Consider the following 22,731-nt stretch of genomic DNA (forward strand, 5'->3'; position numbering starts at 1 on the left):
CAGATCCATGCCCAAAACTCACTGCAAAAAAAATTCATAATTATACCCTTTAGGAAGACAAGCCACTGTTGCAATTTACATAATTGATAACATTTTCCTAACAGTAGACCTAGTGGTAAGGGACTTGAGAACACGGGTTTGACTGTAACTTGAACCTTGATCACTGTGTGTCCATGGTATTGAGAAAATCCTTCAACGTGGTGCAACTTACAAGTAAGGGCATGGCTTCCAGACCTAAGGAGATCATAGCCCCACTGTAATTAGCCCACATTAGACCAATAATTGAATGCAGTGCACTCTTCAGCATGTACCTAACCAGGCATTTGCAACAGCTGGAGCAGCCACAGGAGTTCCTCACTGAAAGAATTTGAGATGTCAACAATATATCCTATGCGGACTGCCTCAAAGCCTTGTCCCTGTACTTGATCTCCTATATAGTCTACTAAGGGCCATTCTGTGCCTAACCTGCAAGGCTTTCTCCTGTCCAGCAGTGATGGATCTGCTGCACGTTCACAAAACTAACAGCACTAGAATTACCTGATCTAATGAACTAAATGTCACCTGTGACATAGACAAAACATGTTGGAGGGACAGATATGTGTCTCAGGAAGTACCTCTTCTCTGGAACAGATTCACCATTCATGTGAAACAGAGCTCTTCATCAAGCTTATTCAAACAAAGTTTGTACCAATGGATGAGAAGTCGCAAGTTTACCTTTAGCTTGTCACCTCTGGCCATTATGGGCAGTGGCAGTTTTTAGATAAGGCACAAGCATATCCCATAGCCATTCTAGCCTGTGGGCATTGATAATTGGGAAAATTGGGGCATGTATGGCTAGACTTAAAAAGACTCTAGGGCTGTTAGCCTAGTAACCTCCTCTGATCCTAGAAGGAATCTGATGTAGTGTATTAAATGTACACATTTTGGAATTTTGTCTGGTCTTGTTTGCCAAAAACTCTGGTTTGCATTTAGTACTGTGGGAAAATTAATGTTTGAGATTCTGCCACTACTTTTTCTGTAAGTAGTGGGGTATATTGCCATTTGATCACTTTATTCAGATGCTGAAGTTCAGTAAAAATACATGTCATGACTTTCTTCACGACTCTGACCATATTGTTTACTCAGTCTGTTAACTCTTAATTGCATCCTAATTACAATTGCTCTATTTTGTGCAGCTCCTGTTCCCATTTACTTCCAAGAGTTTCAGGTGCTTTTCTAGGAGCACAAGTCACTGATAATGAATCGGGTTTTATTTCTAATATTCTCCTGGCAAGTTTTCTAAGCCTGTTCATATTCAACATAGTCATGCTGGATAACATTGTTGTGATTTTGTAGAATGTTGATTCTATACACATCCCGTCTTTGTTTTTCCACTTTGAATTTTTTTTATCACTTCTTGCTTCTCACAAAATGTACGACCTGCAATATTAAGATGATTTAACTCTTTCAAGTGCAGCTGTTTGAAAAGAGGATTGAACATTTTATTTTTGCATCGATTTTCAACGGATTCTGACATGATGATACTCTTCAGTGACGAGAATAAGTTAGCATCTCTTAAATAGTAAACAGATCCAAAGGCTTAAAATAGTCTTCTGACAATGTAGTGCAGTCTGCACCGGATAAAGTTTAAATTCCACATTTTGTCCATTAATTCTCAGTATTTCTTTTCAACAGTCATATGTTTACTCCAATCCTTTGTCTTTAATACATTTTTATACTTCATAGTATTGTCTTTTACACTTCTGCAGTATCAGTAAACAGTTTGTGTTCAGATTTTTTGCATATTTGTTTAAACACTCTTTATTTTTCCTTTACACATATTGGTAATACATCTTATGGCATAGATTCTGCAGGACTACAAGACTTAATTACAGTGATTCAAGCACCTCGATAGTGGATCCTTCCTTTGTTACACTACATTGCTTCATGTCCTTCTGTTTCAGAGCCATTGTTTTCATACCACATCCTGCCGTTATTTTTAATTTCTGCCTTATTGTGAGTCACATTTTATGTTAAGCATGTTTTTTCATCAGTTAATACTTTAACTGCTCACTAATAATTTTACATGTGCATGCATCCACAGTTTTTAATATAGACAGGTCTGTTTCTCTTAAAAACCTGGCCGTTTTGTGCTACAGATTTCTGATTTAGACCATCATGCTACTTACAAATTCAGTTTTTGTCTCTATTTTTCATCTCAGTAACTTATTCATTGGTAGGCTGTGTAAGAATTTGTGCTGTTATAGAGAACACGTCTAATAAATTGCAGCTTTCTCTGGACTGGCAGTAATTACTGAACTTTTCTGCAAGTGCTACTGTTTTATCTTTTCAAGAGCTGAGTACATTTAAGACTTTTCCCCAGCAACATTTAGATGTGCTGCCCACTGAATCTCTTCAAGCATTTCATGTTCTCTTTTTGCAGTTAGGAATAAATCAAATTTCTCAATCTATGGCTTCCAGTTTTTAACCAGTACACGGGGATACAAAACCACATTTCTAGGTTCATAGGTTCATATTCTACAAACGTTGTACTACTCTAGTTCCAAACACAGAAACTCTGCATAATATTTATTTCTTCACTTCTGTAGATATATTATTTCAGTTTTTTTCCAATATTTCACCACTGTGACACCATGACATATTAGCAGGACAAGCTAAGTCTGTAAGTATGTCTAAACTGCAAGAGGTCTGTGTTGAACCTTTGCATCACACCCATATGCAAGTCTTTCTGGCTACCTTGTTAACCTTTGTAGGGATATGCTCATATAACTGACACCTTGTGTTTGTTACATTTCTGGAAAAAAAAAAAATTAAGGCAGGAAACACCCTTCTGATTTTTATTATATGTTTTTTTTTGGAGGGCTTTTACTTCTTAAACCAGAGTCAGAACATAAGCAGTAACCCAGGTCTGGAGAACGGCTCCTCTGGTGGTGATGGGAAATATCTAAACAACTAAGAAATTCTCACTGACCCTCTGTAGAGGGTTTTGTGTTTAGGAAGAAGAGGAATACGTTCCCCTCTAGTGGTTGTATGGTCAGGGTCTCGTAGCCCTAGTCCTGTGCTACCTGAGGATGAAGCGGTTCTGGTGTGACAAGCTTTCATTGGTGTGTTCCTCTGTTCTAATGTACCATCCAACATCCATGTGCTTTTTGAGACTGCCTAGACCACACCATGGGAAATTAACGAGGGCAGTAGAAACGCCTTTAAAGATTTTTGTTTTACAGGTAAGAAACTCCTTCTAATCTTTTCCACAGGAAGTGAGGCTTCAGTAACAGACTCTTCATCCCTTAGAGAGTTTCTGCCCACGGGGACCATCACCACCAACAGAGAGACCTCACAACTGCACAACTGCTCCTTAACTTTTAGAACAAGCATGTTTTTCCATAATTAAAATGAAATAATAAAAGCAAAATTAAAAATTTAAGCTAAAAATAGTAACAGACCTTGCTAACACAGGTACATTAGAGCAGAGGAGCAGACCAAAGAAACCTCGTCACACCGGAGCCGCTCCATGCTCAGGCGACACAGGACTAGGGTTACGAGACCCAGCCAATATGACCACCTGAGGGGAACATCTTCCTCTTCCTTCAAAACACTCTACAGAGGGTGAGCGAGAATTTCTGAGTTGTTTTCTTAAGCCACGTAGGTCAACAGCTACTGACCAAGCTGAGGGCATGATTGCTGGTGACTTAACATCTTCAGGTAAAAAAAAAAAAGCTGAAAATGTTGAGGACTGCTTTCTACTGAGTATCCTACTGACATCCCTTTGCATGGGTCGAAGATCAGCTTCTCTACTGGGACCTGCAGAACTCTGGAAGTTAGGCCAGAAGAATAGACATCTACTTGTCGCTAACTCCCAATTTTTATGAATGATACTACATTAGCAATCTTTATATTCAAATGTCTACTGTTATTGTGATTGTGCTGACAAGACTACATCTTCATCTGTGGGGAGGGGAGGGCTCACAAGCAAATCCTTTCCAAGTGGTTTGCTTGGCTGCATTGTAATTTTCCATCAAGGGATTAATCTCCCAATACAAATGCTGCTGTCTGACCATGTCACACTAGGTATTGCGGTTGCTTTTAGTGCTTGTTTCAGGAATATCTCCATTTCAAACATTTGTGACACAGCCAGTTGGTCATTGTTTCACACCTTCACTTAAAATTGCTTCTTGAATAGTTTGTATATTCCAGCCAAGGAATTTCATATTAGTGACTCTTTCCTGGATTCTACTGTGATTACAAGCTGTAAGGTCACCATAACTTAAGTCCATCTGGGTTTCTGTACAACAGATTATCTTAATTGTGACTGAGTTGGACTGTCTGCAGTGTTGATCATTCCTGCTGACATTTATAGCCCTATAAGTTACGGATTTGATATCTTGCGTGAGGAAGCAGACGTACTCAAACTCTTATGCAGTTTTAGCGCCTTGTGACACTTGTCATCTCACTGTTTGCCTGCCTGTTTATAACAGTACTTAGCTAGACTTTGAAGTGTCATTGCTTACAGAGCCATCATTCCCTCATGAATCTTCTTTCAGTTTTAGACCCCCAACTTCACTGTGGAGATGTTGACTGGTTCCATTATTTTGGGGGTGGGGTCACTTCTTGCGCCATGCCTTTTTCTAAATCTGATGATAGATGCTTCATTTTTTCTGTTATGAAGCCTTTCGAGTCCTTCATGGACCCACTAGGGAAGGGGGGGGGGTCACACAAAACCTGCTTAGGCAGAGGGCAGTGCTTGTTGCCCAACAGACTGTGGAGAGGGAGTTGAAACCCATTCCTATCTTGTTGCATTCAGGCAGCCAGACTGCATTGTAGGGAATGGCATTCGTTCGTATTTCCTGTGTAGAGAGTTGGTGCAGGTATGGCAGTGGGCCATAAGTTTGAGAATACAGGTATTCGCACATCCCATGGGAATGAATTTGTAGTTTGACTCCTTTAGCTGCATTTTCCATCCTATTCCAGAATTAAAAGTTATAGAGCCCTGCCCAGTTTTCCTTGTCATCATTTCATCTTTCCTATTAATTATATCCTTACTAGCAAAATGCTGACAAGAAATGCCAAAATTCATCATCATTAATCCTTTCTGATCATGAATTATGTGGTTTCAGGGTCTCTGGTATTATAGGAGTCCTTCACATTACATGTTAGAGGAGAATCCCCTCATTTAGTATGAAATTTGATATATTTTCCTGATTGCTTCTTTATGCCTCCCCCCGTACTGTTAGGCCTTTCTTTAGAGGTCTTGGAAATCATAGGGACTACCAGAAAGCCTTGCAGTCAGTAAGCTTTGTCTGTGGGGCAAAAGAGGTTCTCCTTCTGTGAGTACTCTTCTCTTAGGTAATGAATTTGCATAAGATATGTTATGATATGGCTCAGGATATGTCACAGCTGTTTTCTATTGCAAGGGACTCATTTGAATAAGATATAACAGACATACAGGCAGTCACGTTATCAGTTTTATCTTCAAGATAACCTTCTTTAATGGATACATATTGCCATTCTTTTATTCTGCTGTGCTTTGATAGCCCTTCCATCAGTCTTGTGCAGCCTTGTGAGTAGAGTTTTCAGCAATTCTGGCAGGTTTGCAGAATTGTATCTTGATTGTAAAGTAAAAAAAAAACATATTGCATCTGACTGAAACTCTTACTATACCATACTTCAAAATAACCATAAAACTAACCCCAAAATGTTTTGGAATGGTATCTCTACCCTTCTCCATCCAGGTTAAAAAGATGACCCTTGTCCAGATCCCAATACCTCTAATTCTTCCTTAGCCACGCAATGTAACTCCTCCTTCATAGACTCAATAGCCAAATTCACCACTTCTTTTCCAAACAACACACTAGCTTCACATTCTCTTATCCCCCGACTCAAACTCTGGAACTTCTCAACTCCTCCCCTTTATTATCAAATCTATTCTTATCTCCACCTTAAGAAAAAAAAAACTTCAAAAACCTGAAACCATGTTCAAATGCCCCTAATGACCGTGCATCTAACTTCCTAAAACTAGCTGTCAATGGCATATCCTACCCCATCTCCATCTTACTAAGCCGATCAATTCAGGAAGCCTATGTACCTCTACTCTATGAAAAAGGCCTTTATTATACCCCTTCACAAAGGGGGCAACAACAATGACACCACTAATTTCTGGCCTATTGCCATCTTATACCCTATAAATTCTAGAAAAATGCATTCACCTACAACTATTATTCTACTTCTTAGACAACCATTTACTAACCCCCACACAAGATGGATTTAGACCTGGACACAGCACCACAACCGCCCTCCTCGCCTTCCTCAAAAGCGTCAATAACGCACGCGACTCTGGCAATATTGTATCCACTGTCCTTAACTTATCCAAGGCCTTTGATACTGTTTCACATAATCTTCTCTTGTCCAGACTCTCTCACCTCAACCTATCCATCTCTTCTGTCAGTTGGTTTGCCAGTTACCTCTCTAATAGGCAACAGACCATAAAATAAAAAAAATTGCACATCCTTAATACTCCAACAGTTGTACCGCAGTGTTCCATATTAGGTCCTTTATTCCTTAACATATTCATAATTGATTTTCATCAGTGCATCCCAAATGCTAAACTTGTCCAATATACAGATGACTCCACAATCATCTGCTCTGATAAATCCCTCCCCATACTGTTTAAATTAACACAAGAAGCCTTCTCTTGTACTGAGCAGTGGATGTTAGATAGTCACCTAGCACCCAAGGCTTCTAAATCAAAAATCTTGTTATTTTACCCCATCAAAAAATACCATATTAGACAGCAACTCCTTCACCATAACCAGCCAGAACAAGACCTCTTTCAAAATGTCCCTAGGAATCATTATAGACAAACAGTTAAAATTTGATATTCACTCACAAACTAATATAAAAAATAAAACAGCAAAAACTTGGCATGCTTTATCGCCACAACCGCTTTCTTACTCCCCCTACTAAGTGTGTCCTCTCTACTTCCTACCTCATTCCCTCCCTCTTGTATGATGCTCCACTTCTAATTAACCTCCAATCCTCTGTAAAGGATAAGTTATCTTCCTGATGTAATAAAATCTCAAAGTTCACTACCAGATCCAAATCTTCCACCCACCACTGCAATGTCCTTCACAAATTAAATTGGCTAGAACTACTTAACTATCTCGCCTATATCCAACTAACTAATGCAACCCTTTCTCTGTCTCTCCCTTGCCTCCACTCTCAAAATGCATCTGCCTGACGGACCTCTCAGATCCAGTAATCAGATCCTGCTCGAAGTGCACAAACCTGCACGTACTCCAGTCATACTTTGTTTATTCTTCTCTCTAGCATGCCTTTGGAATTCCTTGCCACCTCTTATTCGTTCCACCCAAAACCAAACCACGTTTAAGACCTTGCTCCATTCTCACCTCTCGTCTCACTGGGAATGTTCCTGCTCTTACCCCACATGACTTCCTTTTACTTCACTCCTTTTTTCCTATTTCCCTTTATCTCCCAACTTAACTATTTCTCTGGTCTCCCTATGCTTCTCTACCATCTCTACTAATATACTACACACTCCCTACTACTAATATTCTTTTACTCTAGAAATGACCTGCAACTCTCAGCTGCTGTGTGAGTTTCTTTGCCCCTATTGGCTTGTACCTTGCGTTACCTTCTCACTTGGATATATCCGTTGTTGCTCCAATAGAACATGTCACAACATGAATTGTAATTGCATTATGTTTTGCTTTGCTTTTCATTATATTCTGTCATTTCTTAAACTGCCTAATAATTTTGTAAACATATGATAATTTTCAATTTGTGTACTGTTTAAGTAGCTTTTCTCCCTGGACCTCCATTGAAAATGGGCTCTTCTCAGCTCAACGGGCTATCCTGGTAAACAAACTATAAGGAAATAAATACATTTGTCTGTTTCGCTTCCAGGTGTGTGCTTACTCACTTTGTGTAGTCAAAATTGGTGAATGTAAGTTTGGGTAAACCTTTCTAGATATGGCATTAGCTTCATAGGTTTATACTAGGCTGTCTGCCCTTGTGGGCCATTTTAAGTCTAGCCAAATTTCCCATCCTAAAGATAAGAATCAAGCCGTGTACCTTGTGTTTGTGAGGTAAACCCCTTCACTGTTATGCCAACTCCCAACACTTTCATAGGTGAATACTAGACTAATTGCCCTGAAGGGTCATTTTAAACCTAGCCATTAACCCAAGGTCATAATCAAACCCTGTAACTTGTGTCTGTAAGGTGAAGACCTTAACCATTATAGCAAACAATATCTTGACAAAAGATTCATCATAGAGTTTAACCAGCTTCATAGGTAGTTACTAGGCGTGCAGTCCATGAGGCCATAAATGAGCCTAGCCCAAATTCTCAGTTGACCAAGTAAATGTCTCATTAAGTGAATTGATCAAATTAGCACAGTAGGTAAATGAAGCCTGAGGGAATGAAAGCTTGTATCACAGAAACTAGCTGATTACCAGATCTTTGTCCTCTTTGCCAACTACCAGACTTCATGTCCTACACCAGTGTAAGGTGTACACTTCCTTGATTGTGTGGGGATGGCTAGAATTTGAGCTAAGCAAGGGCCTTTTTAATATCAATTTTTATTGAAGTGGGTCTTTTTAATAACTGATTTAAAAGTGTTTGAATAATATGACCTAAAATCACACAGCATAGACACAAGTATATGTCTACAAATGTTGACACATTATTTTTTAAATGTCTGCATATTATTAAACATTGTATTGAGTATATTAACCACAGTAGAATAAGAAAGTGTTACAGAGCAACAAGTAATGGATAACGAGAAAGGTAACCCAGACTGACAGCAATAGAAGAAAAGTGCCTATCTTGGGGAGATTATTTAACATTTAATATGACTACTGATATATTTCAAGAAAATGTGCTCAGCATCAACTGGTCAATCCTAACATATTCTAAATTCAACTAGTTTAGCCAGTGTCAGGTAAGCATTATGGAGAATCATCAACGATGTCTAAGCATATTTAGGAAATTGTATTTGTAAGCATTATGCCTTATTGATTCTAAAGATACTTTTGTTTTCTTTTGTTAAGCAGTCATTCTAATGATTAAAAATGTGAAACCCTTCCCTAGACTGGTAAACTGATTATTATGGAAGGGTATGGAGTGCTGTCTGTGCTACATCTGTTAATTGCTACTGTGCAGTTTTTGTTTTAATTGCTACTGTGCAGTTTTTGTTGTAAATTGTTACTTTCTCTTCAGATTTTGATATGTACAACTAGCTACCTCTTGTTTTTCTTTGTGAATCATTTCACCTGGGCAGTACCTGCAGATGGTCAGTTGTGATCATTTACCACCTTGGTAAACAAATATAAAATAAAAATACAGTGCTGAGTGAGTAGTTTAAACATACATGACAGCATAACATTAAACTTCTGAGAGCCAGCCTAGATATTTCAAAACAGCTATAGTGTTGCTTAGAGGACAGCTCATCAGCAGTAACATCCAGTAATAATTTATTGTTAAAAGCAGAAGCAAAACTTAAGGTTTTATCATCTAGTCCTATATAGGAATAAATTAGTGAATATTATTTGGTTATTATATTCCCATATGTTTAACTCAAAGTCCACTGTAATTTTTCTGAAAGAGAGATGCATGAACAAGTTGGGAATCCAGTGGTATAAGGGTCAGTTTGTTGTGATTTACTTCAAAAATGTTATATAGCTAAACCTCCTTATTGGGCCAACTAATGGGTGTTTTCAAAGGTCTTTGATAGTGCACATTTTTTTTATTAATCCTTTGTTGACTGTGTTAGTCCCATTTGGCCAGTGGCATCTTTCCAGATACCTGATTCCTATTTCTTTTAAAGATTTCGTCCAGGCTCTAACTTTCTGCATTTATTAAATAAAAAAAAAGAAAAGAAAAAAACTCCTTGAGGTTTCACTACCTGTGAAGGTTTTAAAAAGTTTTTATTTTATGTAGTGCAGCGTGAAGATGGTGATATACATGAAGGTGATCTCCCTAATAAGAATGAGAGAATGGAAACCATATGGCAGATAAAACTGCAAGCTGATAAAGCACCAGGTTTAAATGTTAGCATCAATATTCAATGTTTTTTAATTACATTGTCTTTAAAAAAAAAATTAAATAAAATTTGATATTTATGTTATCAGATTTTATCTCATGTTTGATTATTTCATTTTTATTAATATTCATGAAAAGTTAATTTCAACATGTGATGTATGAGTTTGGTAAGGTTACTTAAGACATTACTAATTGATTTTATTCTGATGAAGTCTGTTACTTGAAGATGAAAGCACTAAATAAAATTTTCTGGATCGAGTTCCGAGTGATTTGTTTGTTTTTCTTAATTACTTATTAATACAAATAACCATTTTTTTGCTAGTTCTTCAATTTTGCTTTCTTTTGATGAGTGCTTGCCATCTAAAACAAGTGGAGCAAGGCAAGGCTTCCCCCGTGTCTCTTTTCATTGTGTCTCTGTCTTTTCTGGGCCGTAGAAAATAGATCCTTAAAAACTGCTACCAACCACAGAATCCTCCAAGATAATTTGATTTGGTGAGTGCCTATTTATTTATTTTCATAATTCTGAACATAGATAAGTAACATTTTCTCATAAGAATGCAGTATACTTCCCCCACTGGGGCATCATCAAAAAGCTAACAAACTTGGCGTAAATCCGTGTCTCATCAGGTGGGTGGCTAACTGGTTCACTAATAGGACCCACAAGATCAAAATAGGCACCAACGCCTCCGACAGCAGACCTGTCACTAGAGGTGTTCCTCAAGGGATCTGTCCTGGGACCCCTATTGTTTGGCATCTACTTCTCAGATGTCCAGGCAAAGACAAAAGGCCTGTGGCTGACCATGTTTGAGGACAACTGTAAGTTGGGTCCTGTCATTGACAAATGACTGGTGCCAAAGTCATGGCCTTAAGTTAAATGCAAAAAATGTATTATCATGCCATTCAGTAAAAAAAACGGCTCCTACTGATTACAACATCAGTGGCAATCCCCTAAGCACACACCCTGTGGTGAGAGACCTGGGTACTCAGGTTAACAACAGTCTCACATTTGACTGTCATGTAGCAGTAGTGGTCAGAAAAGCCTTTTACTTGGTTCATCTCATAACTAAAGGGATTGCATCCAGAAAAAAGGAGGTTGTTACCTCTATGTACTGTTCCGTCATTAGGCCAATAATTGAGTATAACGCCCCGTTTGGTGTGTACCTTTCCAAACACCTGCACCAACCGGAAAGGCCACAGAAGTACCTCACAAAGAGAATCCATGGCCTCCAACACTTGTACTATGTGGAGAAGCTCAAATCACTGTCACTCTACTCTGTCATAAGGATTGCTCAGACGTGATTTGTCTCTCACCTACAAGGCAATTTCGGACACTGCCCTACTAAAGATGCTCCATATCTGTAAGTCTAACTCCTCGATCATTATCCGCTCAAAAGGCCTAAATCTAATAAGTGACATCAACAAAACCTGCTGGAGAGACAGGTTTATCTCCCAGAGGCTGCCCCATCTCTGGAACAGATTTCCCATACACGTCGGAGTACCTCGCTGAAACTCTTCAAGAGCAATCTTGATGAGTGGATGGGAAACCACAGATTTGTCCCAGGGGTTCCACCTGTGTCCCTCATTGACAGGGGCAACAGGAGCTGACTGAGGTTGATTTTTTGGGGATGAACTCTTGGCTAGGCTTGTAAGGGCCTCAGGGCCATTATCCTAGTAACCTCCTGTGATCCTAAGACTTCACATTTTCATCTCCTTTACATAAAGGAGACAAGCTTACAAGATGAGGCTTACAGACTTGAAGAAGAGCTTTACGTTTTTGTTGTTAAATATACAAGAGACCTTTACAAGTGATTGCCAAAGTGCACTTCAAGAGTCTTTGGCCACTTTTGCTGTCTTTAACACAGATTGGATTATCTGCTTTACAGTGGAATGAGCATCAGTCCCTACATTGCCAAACACATGAAGACTAGAAATGCTCTGAAAGGTAAGGATTCCTTTGGCAGAATTGTAAGACAGGACATTTTATAGTAAGAGATGGCCTCTTGAGTTTTTATACTTGTATTTATTCTTAGTGCCTTCAGAAGAATTTATATTATTTCTATGATATTTTTGGTTCACTGCTACCACTGACTTCACCCTTCTGTGTCATCTGATCCCCCTGTAACTCTCCTGCTTGCAGGCCCCTGCCATGCACCTTCAGCTGGGATGGAGCGGGTAAAGAGCCATCGTACTCCAGCTTTATAGTGGTATTTTATACTAAAATATATCTGTAGGCTGGGTAGGTAGTGAGGTGTAGTTTCTGAGGGCATGCCTGCCTCAGCTGTTAGGGTGACCACTCACCACCCTGGCCACCAGCCCATCAGTAGTTCCAATCATTAGCCCCCAACAGAGCTTGACAAATTATCCACGCCATCAGCACAACATGCATGTTTTGGCCTTCTTATCGACCAGTTAAATGCAGCATAAGTGGATTGTTTGGCTATACTTTAGAAACAGAGTCTTTAAACCCAGCTAATATCCATAAGCATTCAGATTCCTGCAAAATATCCCAACTAAGAAAGGATAAAAAGTTACGCGAACAAATAATTCAGTAAAAACTGCAAGAAACCCACAGCTAGTAGGGTTTGGCTTTATTGGCCTGAATGTGTCCACAAAGACTTAAAAAGTAAGAAGTCATGGGCATTCAGAAGCAATGTAGCTGAAACCTTAAGGGATCATTTGCATATATCCCAGTGGCCTCTAATTCAGGAGGTGGAAGTTTAAGATACCACACAGTGAAAACTGTATATTGGCTGTTTTGCAGTTTTTACTGAATGGTTTGTCTGTGTGACCTTTTTACCCTTTGGTTTAGAAGCTAATAAGCAGTATTAGAAAGGGCAAGACCGTATTAATAAAAAATGACACTAAGGTTGTTCATGTACGAGGAACTGCAGCACAGAAATTGATCACAGTTTGCCAATTATTATTCATATTTATGTTCATATTTTAATAACTTAGAGACCTACATGCTGTTGAGGGCTGTGCTGTGAAGTGCCATAGAGGGAGACATCATAGACTGTGTCAATTTATATCAAATTATATTGGCGGTATTTCTAGTTGTTTACTAGTTATGTAACTAAGCAATATTTCCAAATATACTTTATATCTTAAACCCCAAGTGACTTAGTATTTCAAAAAAAAACAAGAGACTTGCAAGCAATTGGTAGAAGGGTCAAACCTTAGAGATATTGTTGAAGATGAATGTTCTTGATATGTGTACTGTAAGTTGCACATCTTAGGAGATATTCGGTGTTCTTTATGTTGCTAATTATGCAATTTAGCATACATTTTCATATTTCTATAAATATCTCAATAGACATGCACTCCGAGATGAAATTCATGTCATGTGAAAGCTTATAACTGGCTAACAAATGTGCTCTAATAAACGTATGCTTGAGTTGTGGTTTCCTAAATAAGAAAATATTTATTGGGAAAGTTTAGCAAAAAAAAAATAATTCTGGGTTTGTGGGCACTGTAATATATTATAATATATACAGAAAGATATAAATGCACTGAGCATTATCACTGTAAAGAATAATTGTTGAGAATGTTGCTTTTTGTACAGTTTTGGTAGCATTTTTGATAAAATATTTAAGTGTTTGTCTTGTTTTTTAAGTTGATTTTTCTGAAAATGCTCTGGAATGCAAGGATGTGTGTAGGCTGTGCACCACACAGGTGTTAATTTGAAAAATAGATATTATAAACACTTTTTTGTCTATATCTTTTTCTAGTATCCCAAATTTTGTTTTAAAGTTTAAAACAAGAATGGGTTTTTTTTGTAGGTTAAGATGTCATGTGGTGGTGAGCAATAAGCCTGTTCTTCTGCCATTCAGAGAAAATGTATTGAACAGCAGTGCACCAGTGAAGAACAGTGACGATTTAAATGCAAAGGTATGATTTAGTGGGTGGGCCTGCTTAATCTTTGTCAGTTTGTTGTGTTGTAAAGTAATATGTAAAGAGTTTGATCTTATTCTTTTATATAATGAAAGTAAAGATCCTTAATTCCTCTCAAAGATAATGCCAGAAATTATCTGGTTCCTTTAAGAATTATCCTTCATGATTAATTTTCTATATACAGAAAAGTGTGTCAGTAAAGCTCCCTAAGACTATGTGAATTTATTTCTGTTCTTCAAGAACTATCCATGTTCAACATTAGATCACTGTTGCAGTACCCTAATCTGTATGGTTCCTAACCCACTGCCACCAGCCAGTTTTTCAAAGCTACCAATCATTTGGATGAGATGTTGAACCAAGGTAGTATCTGCCTGAGTTGAGGGTAGCTCAGGTTGATGTAAAATATCCCACATTTCTTCTGCCAAAGTATGCTCATTCTGTAGGCTACATGTAGCTGTCGGTCAGCTAGAGATGTTCAAGGCTGGGAAGATAAGTCACATTAGGGAAAACCTTCCAATAGTTGTATTTTTCTGATGAAGGCATGCTTTTTCTGTAAAATATGTAGCGTTTTGCTGAGAAACTGATTTTATTTTTGGGCTGTCACTCCTTGTCAAGAGGAACATTTTTTAAGTGAATACTTGTGTGAATAACTGAAAAGTTGTATTTATTTTTACTTTTTCCCCATAGGTTGTATATTTTTTTTAAGTATTGGAGGAAGAGCATTGTGCTTGTGCAGACTCTCAATGTTCTTACTTACCTGCAAAGCTTCTTTTGGCCATTTTAAAACTTTACCGACTCCTTCCAGCTCTGCCTCCCATCTTCAGTGTTTCATCCTCAACTGAACCTATGAAGTGGTTACTGGTCTCTACAGTTCTTCCTTCTCTTGTCCATAAGAAGAAGAAAGTTGTCAGGAAATCTTCAGATGTCAGGCCAAGTTCAGTTTTGCCTCAGCTGCTGATGTGCAACTCAGCTATGTCTAGTCTTGGTTCCTTAAAGCACTCCTCTTGTTATCCTGCTCCCTCTGGTGTAGCAACTATAGCCACTAAAGACAGAGGGATATACATGTCTCATGCAGCTGTAAGGATGCCCTCCATTAGCAAGGGAGAACTACTTGTGCCAGTCTCAGGTCGAGGGGCAAATATTTTACCTAATAGCTGGGAAAATTAGCCTGGGTCCTGGGTGATCGTGCTTGCTTTGGGTCTGTCATTTTTCAGGGAATCTCCCAAGAAAGTGAAAGGGAAAGAAAAAGTTTTAAAAAAGTCCCTTATCCTCTCTATTTCAATGGATGGGGACAATTTGCTAGGGAGGTAATTTCTGCTTTTTCTGCTCCCATTTCCTCCCCTCTGAAGAAAAGAAAAAGGGTGTCCTCACTTTCCCACTCTGAAATTCAGTCAGAACAGCAGGAATTGAATCTACTTTTCAACCCATTCTGATTCTGAGGAAGGTGTGCTGCCTCGGATACCTCTCCAGAAGACCTATCTTTTTTGAAATGTTATCTAAGATGAAAAGTTTTACTAGCATCAAAAAGAAATCCCCATTACTCAGCAAGTGTTTTACCATTTGTTGCATTTGGATATTCTGCAGTCAGCAACTTCTCCTCCTGTTTTATCTTTTTTAGAGAATCTTTTTCTTACAGCTTGAAGTTTATCTGGCAGTCAATCCCCTGCTCATAGGAAGCCTGATAGTTATACAGAGTACCTCAGACTCACAAATACTTGTTTTCTAATACCAAAGCCAGACCCTGCAGTGATTTTCCTTTCAAAAACAGCTTCGCTAAACAAATTGGTAATACCTATCCTATTCCATCTGATAAGGATAAGAAAGCTTTTGACAGATTTGGGATGAAAGTTTATTTTGCTTCCACACTAACTTTCAGAATTTTAAACTTTCAAGCTTGTTTGTTAAAGCTTTTACTTCTGCCTTTGGAGAAAATGAGGAAGCGTTCTAGTAACTTTCTATCACCTGGTGCAAAAATGTTTTGAATGCCTATTTTATTTCCACTTTTCATGCTATTAAACATGCCTTAAAGTGTTCTTATGACATTGCAGATACTAAGGGCCACTGCTTCTGGATCAGTCATGTGAAGATTTGCTTGGTTGTGTTATCAAAATCTTCCTGGAGATGTTGAAACTGAAATTTTAAATTCTGTTATAGACAAGGAAGTTGTGTGTAGCCGTTCTGCAGCTGTGCTTAAGAAGTTTGATGTGACAGGGGAAGCTGAAACAAGGGGTAACCCATATCTTCCAGCCTTCCTTTATTAAGGCAGATTTTTCCATATACCTCAGCTCCCTTCTTTAAAAGCAATTCAAGCAGCAAGATGCGTGCAAACAATACTTTAACAAGCAATGGTCTGGAAGCTCTAAAAAGAAAGGCAAATCTCCTCAGAATCAAAGACAGTCCAAAAAGATTGACTGTTTGTCATTTCAGGATGTTTTTCGTGTTTCACTGTTGCAGTCATTACATTTGGGTTATCTGCTTGTAGTAGCCCTCAGATTAACAAAGTCTTGGGTCCTGTGTCAGTTGCTGTTCCTTCTTTCATGACGTCATGTCATCAGGGGTATAAAACATGCAGCCAACGCCATTACATCAGTCTTTCTTGCCGTGCAGTGCCCGAGGCAGAAGCAGTTCACAAGTGCCGGTCGGCCGACTCCTGAAATTTCCATTTTTGAGTTTCAGAATCGAAGTCTTCAACTAAAGCTAAGTACCCCGTTGGGGAAACTTTTTCTTGCTCCTTACCAATGTCAGTAAAAGTTAATAATTGCATTACTTGTGGAAAGCAAATACCTCACAAAGATTTTCATTCGTACTGTATTCCTTGCCTAGGCCCTGACCACGACATACCTTGCTGTCTGTTTTGTGCTTTATTTAATCAGCGCACTATCCGTCGTCGGTATATTTTCGCTTCTAAATATTTCGGTTCTCGGTTTAATTATCCAGAAATGTCGTCGGTTAGCCATCCGACTACCGGGATTCCGAAAAAACGCAAAGATAAAGACAGAGACAGGCCGCCGAGGTCCAAAGCTGCCAACGACGCTTCTCCTAAGCCAGTTGCCAGTTCACCTGTTACTCAGTGAGGTGCTTTCGCAGCCCCTGATACCCACTACGTCTGACTCGCAGGCCTCTACTGAGGCCCATTCGGAGTCCGGTATGCCGTGAGATGCTTCAACTGTGGAACCTGTGAATGTCTCTACCTTGGATGGATCCGGAGCCGCTGTGCAGGCACCGGCTTCTAAGGGTGTATTCAGGCCTACGGACTTGCATATTAAACCGACGCCTCCTTCATTTAGGCCAAAATCTCGAACCATGCTTAAGAAACCAACGCCCAGGCTGCATGCTCAGGCCTCTATGCCTAAAAAACAAATGATAAGAATGGCTGAAGATCTTATAACTCTAATCAGGGGAAGCCAACCTCCCCCTTCTAAAAGACCTAGGACTGAAGTTGTTTATAAATCTTCTGAACAGGATTCTGATTTTTCTGATGATCTGGATTCGCCCTTATCTACTTATGAGGATTCTGATGCAGAGGACTCTATTCCCTCTGCCTCCCCTCCAGGGGATTTTTCTTTTGGTGAGACCTTACATACACTAAGGGAGCATTTCCACTGAGAAAGTCAGGACTTTTTTGATTCAAAAAAGAGGCTTAGGGATTTCTTACTCCTGCCTCAGCATAGGCCTTTAGCTATACCTCCTGTACTAGACATTGTTGATGATGCCTTTTCAGAATCTAGTTTGGCCCCTGATTCTTTGCCTCCTGCTCCCAGAAAACCTGACAGATATTACAGGGTTCCTGATTCTCATAAGTTCCTTTTTAAAAATCCTATTGCCGATCCAGAGACTATTTCACAGGGACCCAAGGGCACTAAGGCTTCTACTGCTAAAAATCCTACCCCCTCTGATAGAAACTCCAGGGCGCTGGATTGATGGGGTAAGAAAGTTTACACTTCTGCAACCTTTGCCATTAGGGCTTTAAACTGCATGTTATAGTATCAACAACATGTTATTGGATTGCTTAAACAGAAAATGATGTTCCTTCCTGACTGTGCTGAAAATAACGAATTACAGGATTTAATGCATTCTGCTGAACAGGTTGGAAAACACACTTTTCAATGTGAATCTGCTTCATTAAAGGCCTCTTGCAGGGCTGCTGTTACTGGGTCTGTGCTCAGAAGGCATGCTTGGCTTAAGGAGCAAGGTTTGCCTGATCATGTTAAAGCTAAATTGTTGGATGCTCCCTTAAATCAGGACCGCCTGTTTAGCAACAAGGCTGAGTAAGTTTCTTTAAAAGATGGAAGATAAAGCTAAATCTATGCAAACTGTTAAAGATTTCTTACAAGTTCAGCCTCCTGGATTTAGTAGGCACTGGCCCTCTAAAAATTCGTCCTTTCCATCCCCTTCCAGGTCTTCTCAAACCAAACCCAGACACAGCAAAAACCCCAGGTTTCAGTCCCAAGGGACACACAAGACTAGGCAGTGGGGGGGTTTCCGCACCCAAACCTGGGAGTAGTAAGACTCCCCCTATGGAAAACTGTCTCAATGACTTGCTTTTAAAACAACCAAGCACTTCCCAACTGAATGCTCCTTTAGGCGGAAAGATTGATATGCAAGGCCAAAAACTGGGAACTCATTACCCAAGACAAGTGGGTTTTAAATATAATGTCCCAAGGATACAGATTTCTTTTCCACACGTTACCAACACCAAACGGGTGGCCAGATCTTCCCCCATATCAGTGGGCAGAGGCCCAAAATCAAGTAGTCTCTCTCTTAAACATGGGGGCTATTCAGTTGGTACCAGAAGAGAAAAAGGGACAAGGTTTCTATTCGAGACTTTTTCTGGTACTTAGAAAAGGCAATACATGGCATCCTATCTTGGACCTTTCTATTCTAAACACCTTTCTGGTGATTCCAGAATTCAGAATGCTGACTCTTCACCAGCTGCTTCCTGTCATAGGCAAGGATGCATGGTTGGCAACACTAGACTTAAAAGAAGCATACCTGCACATCCCTATCAGGCAGTCTTGCAGAAGATACCTACGCTTCAAAGCAGGCTACATGCACTATCAGTTCTCTGTACTGCCCTTTGGCTTATCTACTGTGCCCAGGGTATTCACAAAGTGCCTAGCTCCAGTCATTGCATTAATTTTGCAGGCAAAGAAATGTTCAAATATACCCATACCTGGATGATTGTCTAATTCAGGCAGAAAGCAAGGGCATTCTTTTGAATCATCTGGCATTTGTTCAAAGGGTACTGACTTGTTTGGGGTTCACCATAAACAAAAAGAAATCCCACCTGGTACCCTGTCAACAAATTATATATTTTTTTTATTTAACATTTGTTGACCAGGAAAGTCTGACTAGGTTCCACAGAGCCTGTTTTCAGCGGAGGCCCAGGGAGAAATGCTCCAGATGCATGTCTTTGGAATGTGGGAGGAAACCGGAGTACCCAGAGGAAACCCACTTGAGCACAGGGAGAACATGCAAACTCCACACAGAAGGCACCCCAGCCGAGAATCGAACCGGAGAATCTCTTGCTGTGAGGCGACAATGTTAACCGCTGCACCACTGCGCCACCCCCATTCTGGGGCATATTTCATATTTCTGGGAACAAGCTTGAATACAACTTCCCAGATGGCTTTCCTCGTGCCAGAGAAACAGATTCATTTGACAACGTACTTCAAACAAGTGGCCACAAAAACCCAGCTATCTGCAAGGCAAATACTGCAAGCCTTGGGGTTCATGGCCTCCTGCATTCTTCTAATTCCATATGCAAAGCTGCATATGAGGAAACTACAATGGTATCTCAAACTCCTATGGTGTCAACATTCACAGGATCTAGAAGCAAGGATTCCTGTCATGTCTTGCCTACGCCTAGAGTTCCTTTCATGGGCAGAGACCTGCCACCAAAACAGGGGACTACCATTCACATTAGCCCCTGCCGCCCAAATCTTAACAACAGATGCATCAGACTATGCATGGGGGACTATGCATGGGGGGGGGGCTCACCTGGCAGGGAAGTGCATTCAGGGCAAATGGAACCTAAGTCAAATGCACCTGCACATAAATCAAAAGGAAATGTTAGCTGTACAGAATGCTCTGACAGCCTTCAAGGACCATATTCTTCCAGGGCAACTAATGGTAAAGATGGACAACACCACTGTCATGTGGTACATAAACAAGCAGGGGGTACACATTCTTACCCCCTCTGCAGACTAGCCATGGCATTGTGGAACACAGCCTTGAGCTACCAAGTGAATCTACAAGCTCAGTTCCTACCAGGAAAACAAAATACACTGGCAGATGGACTAAGCAGAAACCTTATGGACCCACACAAGTGGAAACTGGAATCAAGGATTTTCAACATGTTGACAAGCAAATGGGGGAGCCCAGATATAGACCTGTTTGCCTCCCTCCAGAACCATTAACTGGACAAATTTTGCACAAGGATTCCCCACAAACTGGCTTGAAAAGTGGATGCTCTATCCTTCAGCTGGAAAAACCTATCAGTTTATGCCTTTCCTCCACTGCCTCTGCTCTCCAAGGTACTACTAAAGATCAAACAGGACAAGCCAAGGACTATTGTAATTGGACCAGACTGGCCTTGCCAACACTGCTGCTCACTCTTGCGCAGTGTGTCACGCTTGGCTCCATGGCACCTGCTTCAGACTCCTTCCCTGTTGTCTCAGCAGGAGAACCAGATTCTGCACCCTCAGCTGCAAACCCTGAACCTAGCAACCTGGCTAATTACCTAATCTCTCCTTTACCATCCCTCAGTAAATCAGTGATTGATATCATTTCAGAGGGAAGGAGGCCTAGTACTAGAAAATATTATGCAGCAAAATGGAAAAGATTCTGTGCCTGGAATCAGTCTCAAGGAATGAACGCAGCAGTGCCCAATTTACCTCAGATTCCACAATACTTGACTGAGATGCTTCATAAGGGCTTGTCTTTTTCCTCCATCAAAATTCATGCCTCAGCCATTTCAGCTCATTATACCACAGAGCCTCCCCTCTTCTCTCACCCACTGCTCAAGCAGTTTCTCAGAGGGGCCAAACATTTAAGGCAACTTAGGAGAGCTCCAACACCAGCCTGGGATCTTAACTTTGTCTTGGAGAAACTCACTCTTCCTCCTTTCGAGCCAGCTGCTACTGCAGATTTAAAAATGTCTTTCCTGGAAAACAGCTTTCCTTTTAGCAATCACTTCTGCAAGAAGGGTATCTGAATTACAGGCCCTTATGACAGTGGAACCTTTCATCATCTTGCATGCGGACAGGGTGTCCCTCAGAACCAATCCCTCCTTCATGCCCAAAGTGGTATCCAGTGTGGATCTTAATCAGTCCATTCATTTGCCTACCTTCTTTCCTAACCCACAGAACAAAGGGGAACGAATACTACACTCTTCAGATGTGCACAGAAAGCTTAGATTCTACTTGGACAGGACTAAACCTCAAAGGAAATCTGAACAACTGCTGGTGGCATTTGTTGCAGGGACAGAGGAGAAAACTATTTCAAAATGAACCATTTCAAAATGGATAGGCCACTGCATTCATTTCTGCTATAAGCACCATGAAAAACCTATCCCACAGGGCATCAGACCCCATTCAACCAGGGCTACATCTACCTCTACAGCCTTTCTCAGGGGTGTCCCTACTAGGGACAATCCTAGAAGCTGCTACCTGGAGTTCTGTACATACTTTCACCAAACATTATTCTTTGCCAATTTTCTCTAAATCCAGAGCTGGTTTTGCCAATGCAGTCTTGCAGGGCCTTATAGCTGGTCCTCATTCTATTTAAATTCCTCCTCCCAACCTTAGCTTTGGGAATCTACCCAAATGTAATGACTGCAACAGTGAAACACGAAGAACATAGTACAGTTGTGTACACTTACCATAAATGTAGATGTTCTACTGTATTCGCTGTTGCAGTCCTGGTTACCCTCCCTCCAGCCCCCTTTCTTCTTTTGGCTATACCTCTACTCTCGCTATGCTCTAAAAGCTTTTTGGTGTGTTTGCTTTTTTGTTGGGGGTATATCCTTGTATTTATAGATTTGATTGCTCCCCATTAGGGGTGCACCTGACATCTGGGGCAAGAAAAACTGATGTAATGGCGTCTGCTGCATGTTTTATACCCCTGATGACCTGACATCATGGAAGAAGGGACAGCAACTGACACAGGACCCAAGACTTTGTTAATCAGGCTGGCTGAGGGCTACTGCAAGCAGATAACCCAAATGTAATGACTGCAACAGTGAATACACTCACATTTCCCAATCCCTCTCACCCTGGCAATTTAGGCAACAGTGGTTCTCCCTACTTTTGAAACTGGATAAGGACAGTTACCACAGGCTTCCACACAGACTGGATTTACTCACACCAAGACAAGGAGGAGTTTGATACACACCGACCTGAAACCTCTTCAGCTGATGGCTTGAATGGTAGAATTTTAATGCTTTTTAGACATCACTTTTTCTGAGGACATGCAGTAAGTATTGAAGAAGGCTAAAAAATGCTTGTAGAAGCTTGCGTATCTGTAAGTTGAAAAGATTTTCTAGTTGGTGCCATTCCAAGTACATGGACCCTCAGAAGATGTGTTTGACTCTGTTTCATGATTATTTGTGTGAGTTACTGCCCTCTCTTATTTCTTTTATCAAGGTACAATTGTCAGCCATTTTGAGAGGGGTTTCACTTAACTATCCACCTAGAAAACAAGTGGCTTCTCTTGGAGATCTTAATTTTCTGCTTGAAAAGCTTACTTTGTTTCTGTTTGATCCAGTTCTTCAGGCATAATTC

At 40.2% G+C, this 22,731-nt stretch overlaps 1 protein-coding gene across 1 annotated transcript in view; it reads left to right on the forward strand.

Moving 5' to 3' along the window:
* MOSPD2 (motile sperm domain containing 2) overlaps positions 1-22,731 on the forward strand; it is a 980,078-nt gene that overhangs the window by 939,465 nt on the left and 17,882 nt on the right. The window contains exon 12 of the mRNA XM_044071848.1: positions 13,837-13,945. Coding sequence (XP_043927783.1) covers positions 13,837-13,945 — 109 coding nt within the window. The remainder of the gene's footprint in view (positions 1-13,836; positions 13,946-22,731) is intronic.

The sequence above is a fragment of the Protopterus annectens genome, chromosome 5.part0 (assembly GCF_019279795.1).
Source record: "Protopterus annectens isolate FY-2018-M chromosome 5.part0, PAN1.0, whole genome shotgun sequence".
In the NCBI taxonomy this organism is placed as follows: domain Eukaryota; kingdom Metazoa; phylum Chordata; order Ceratodontiformes; family Protopteridae; genus Protopterus; species Protopterus annectens.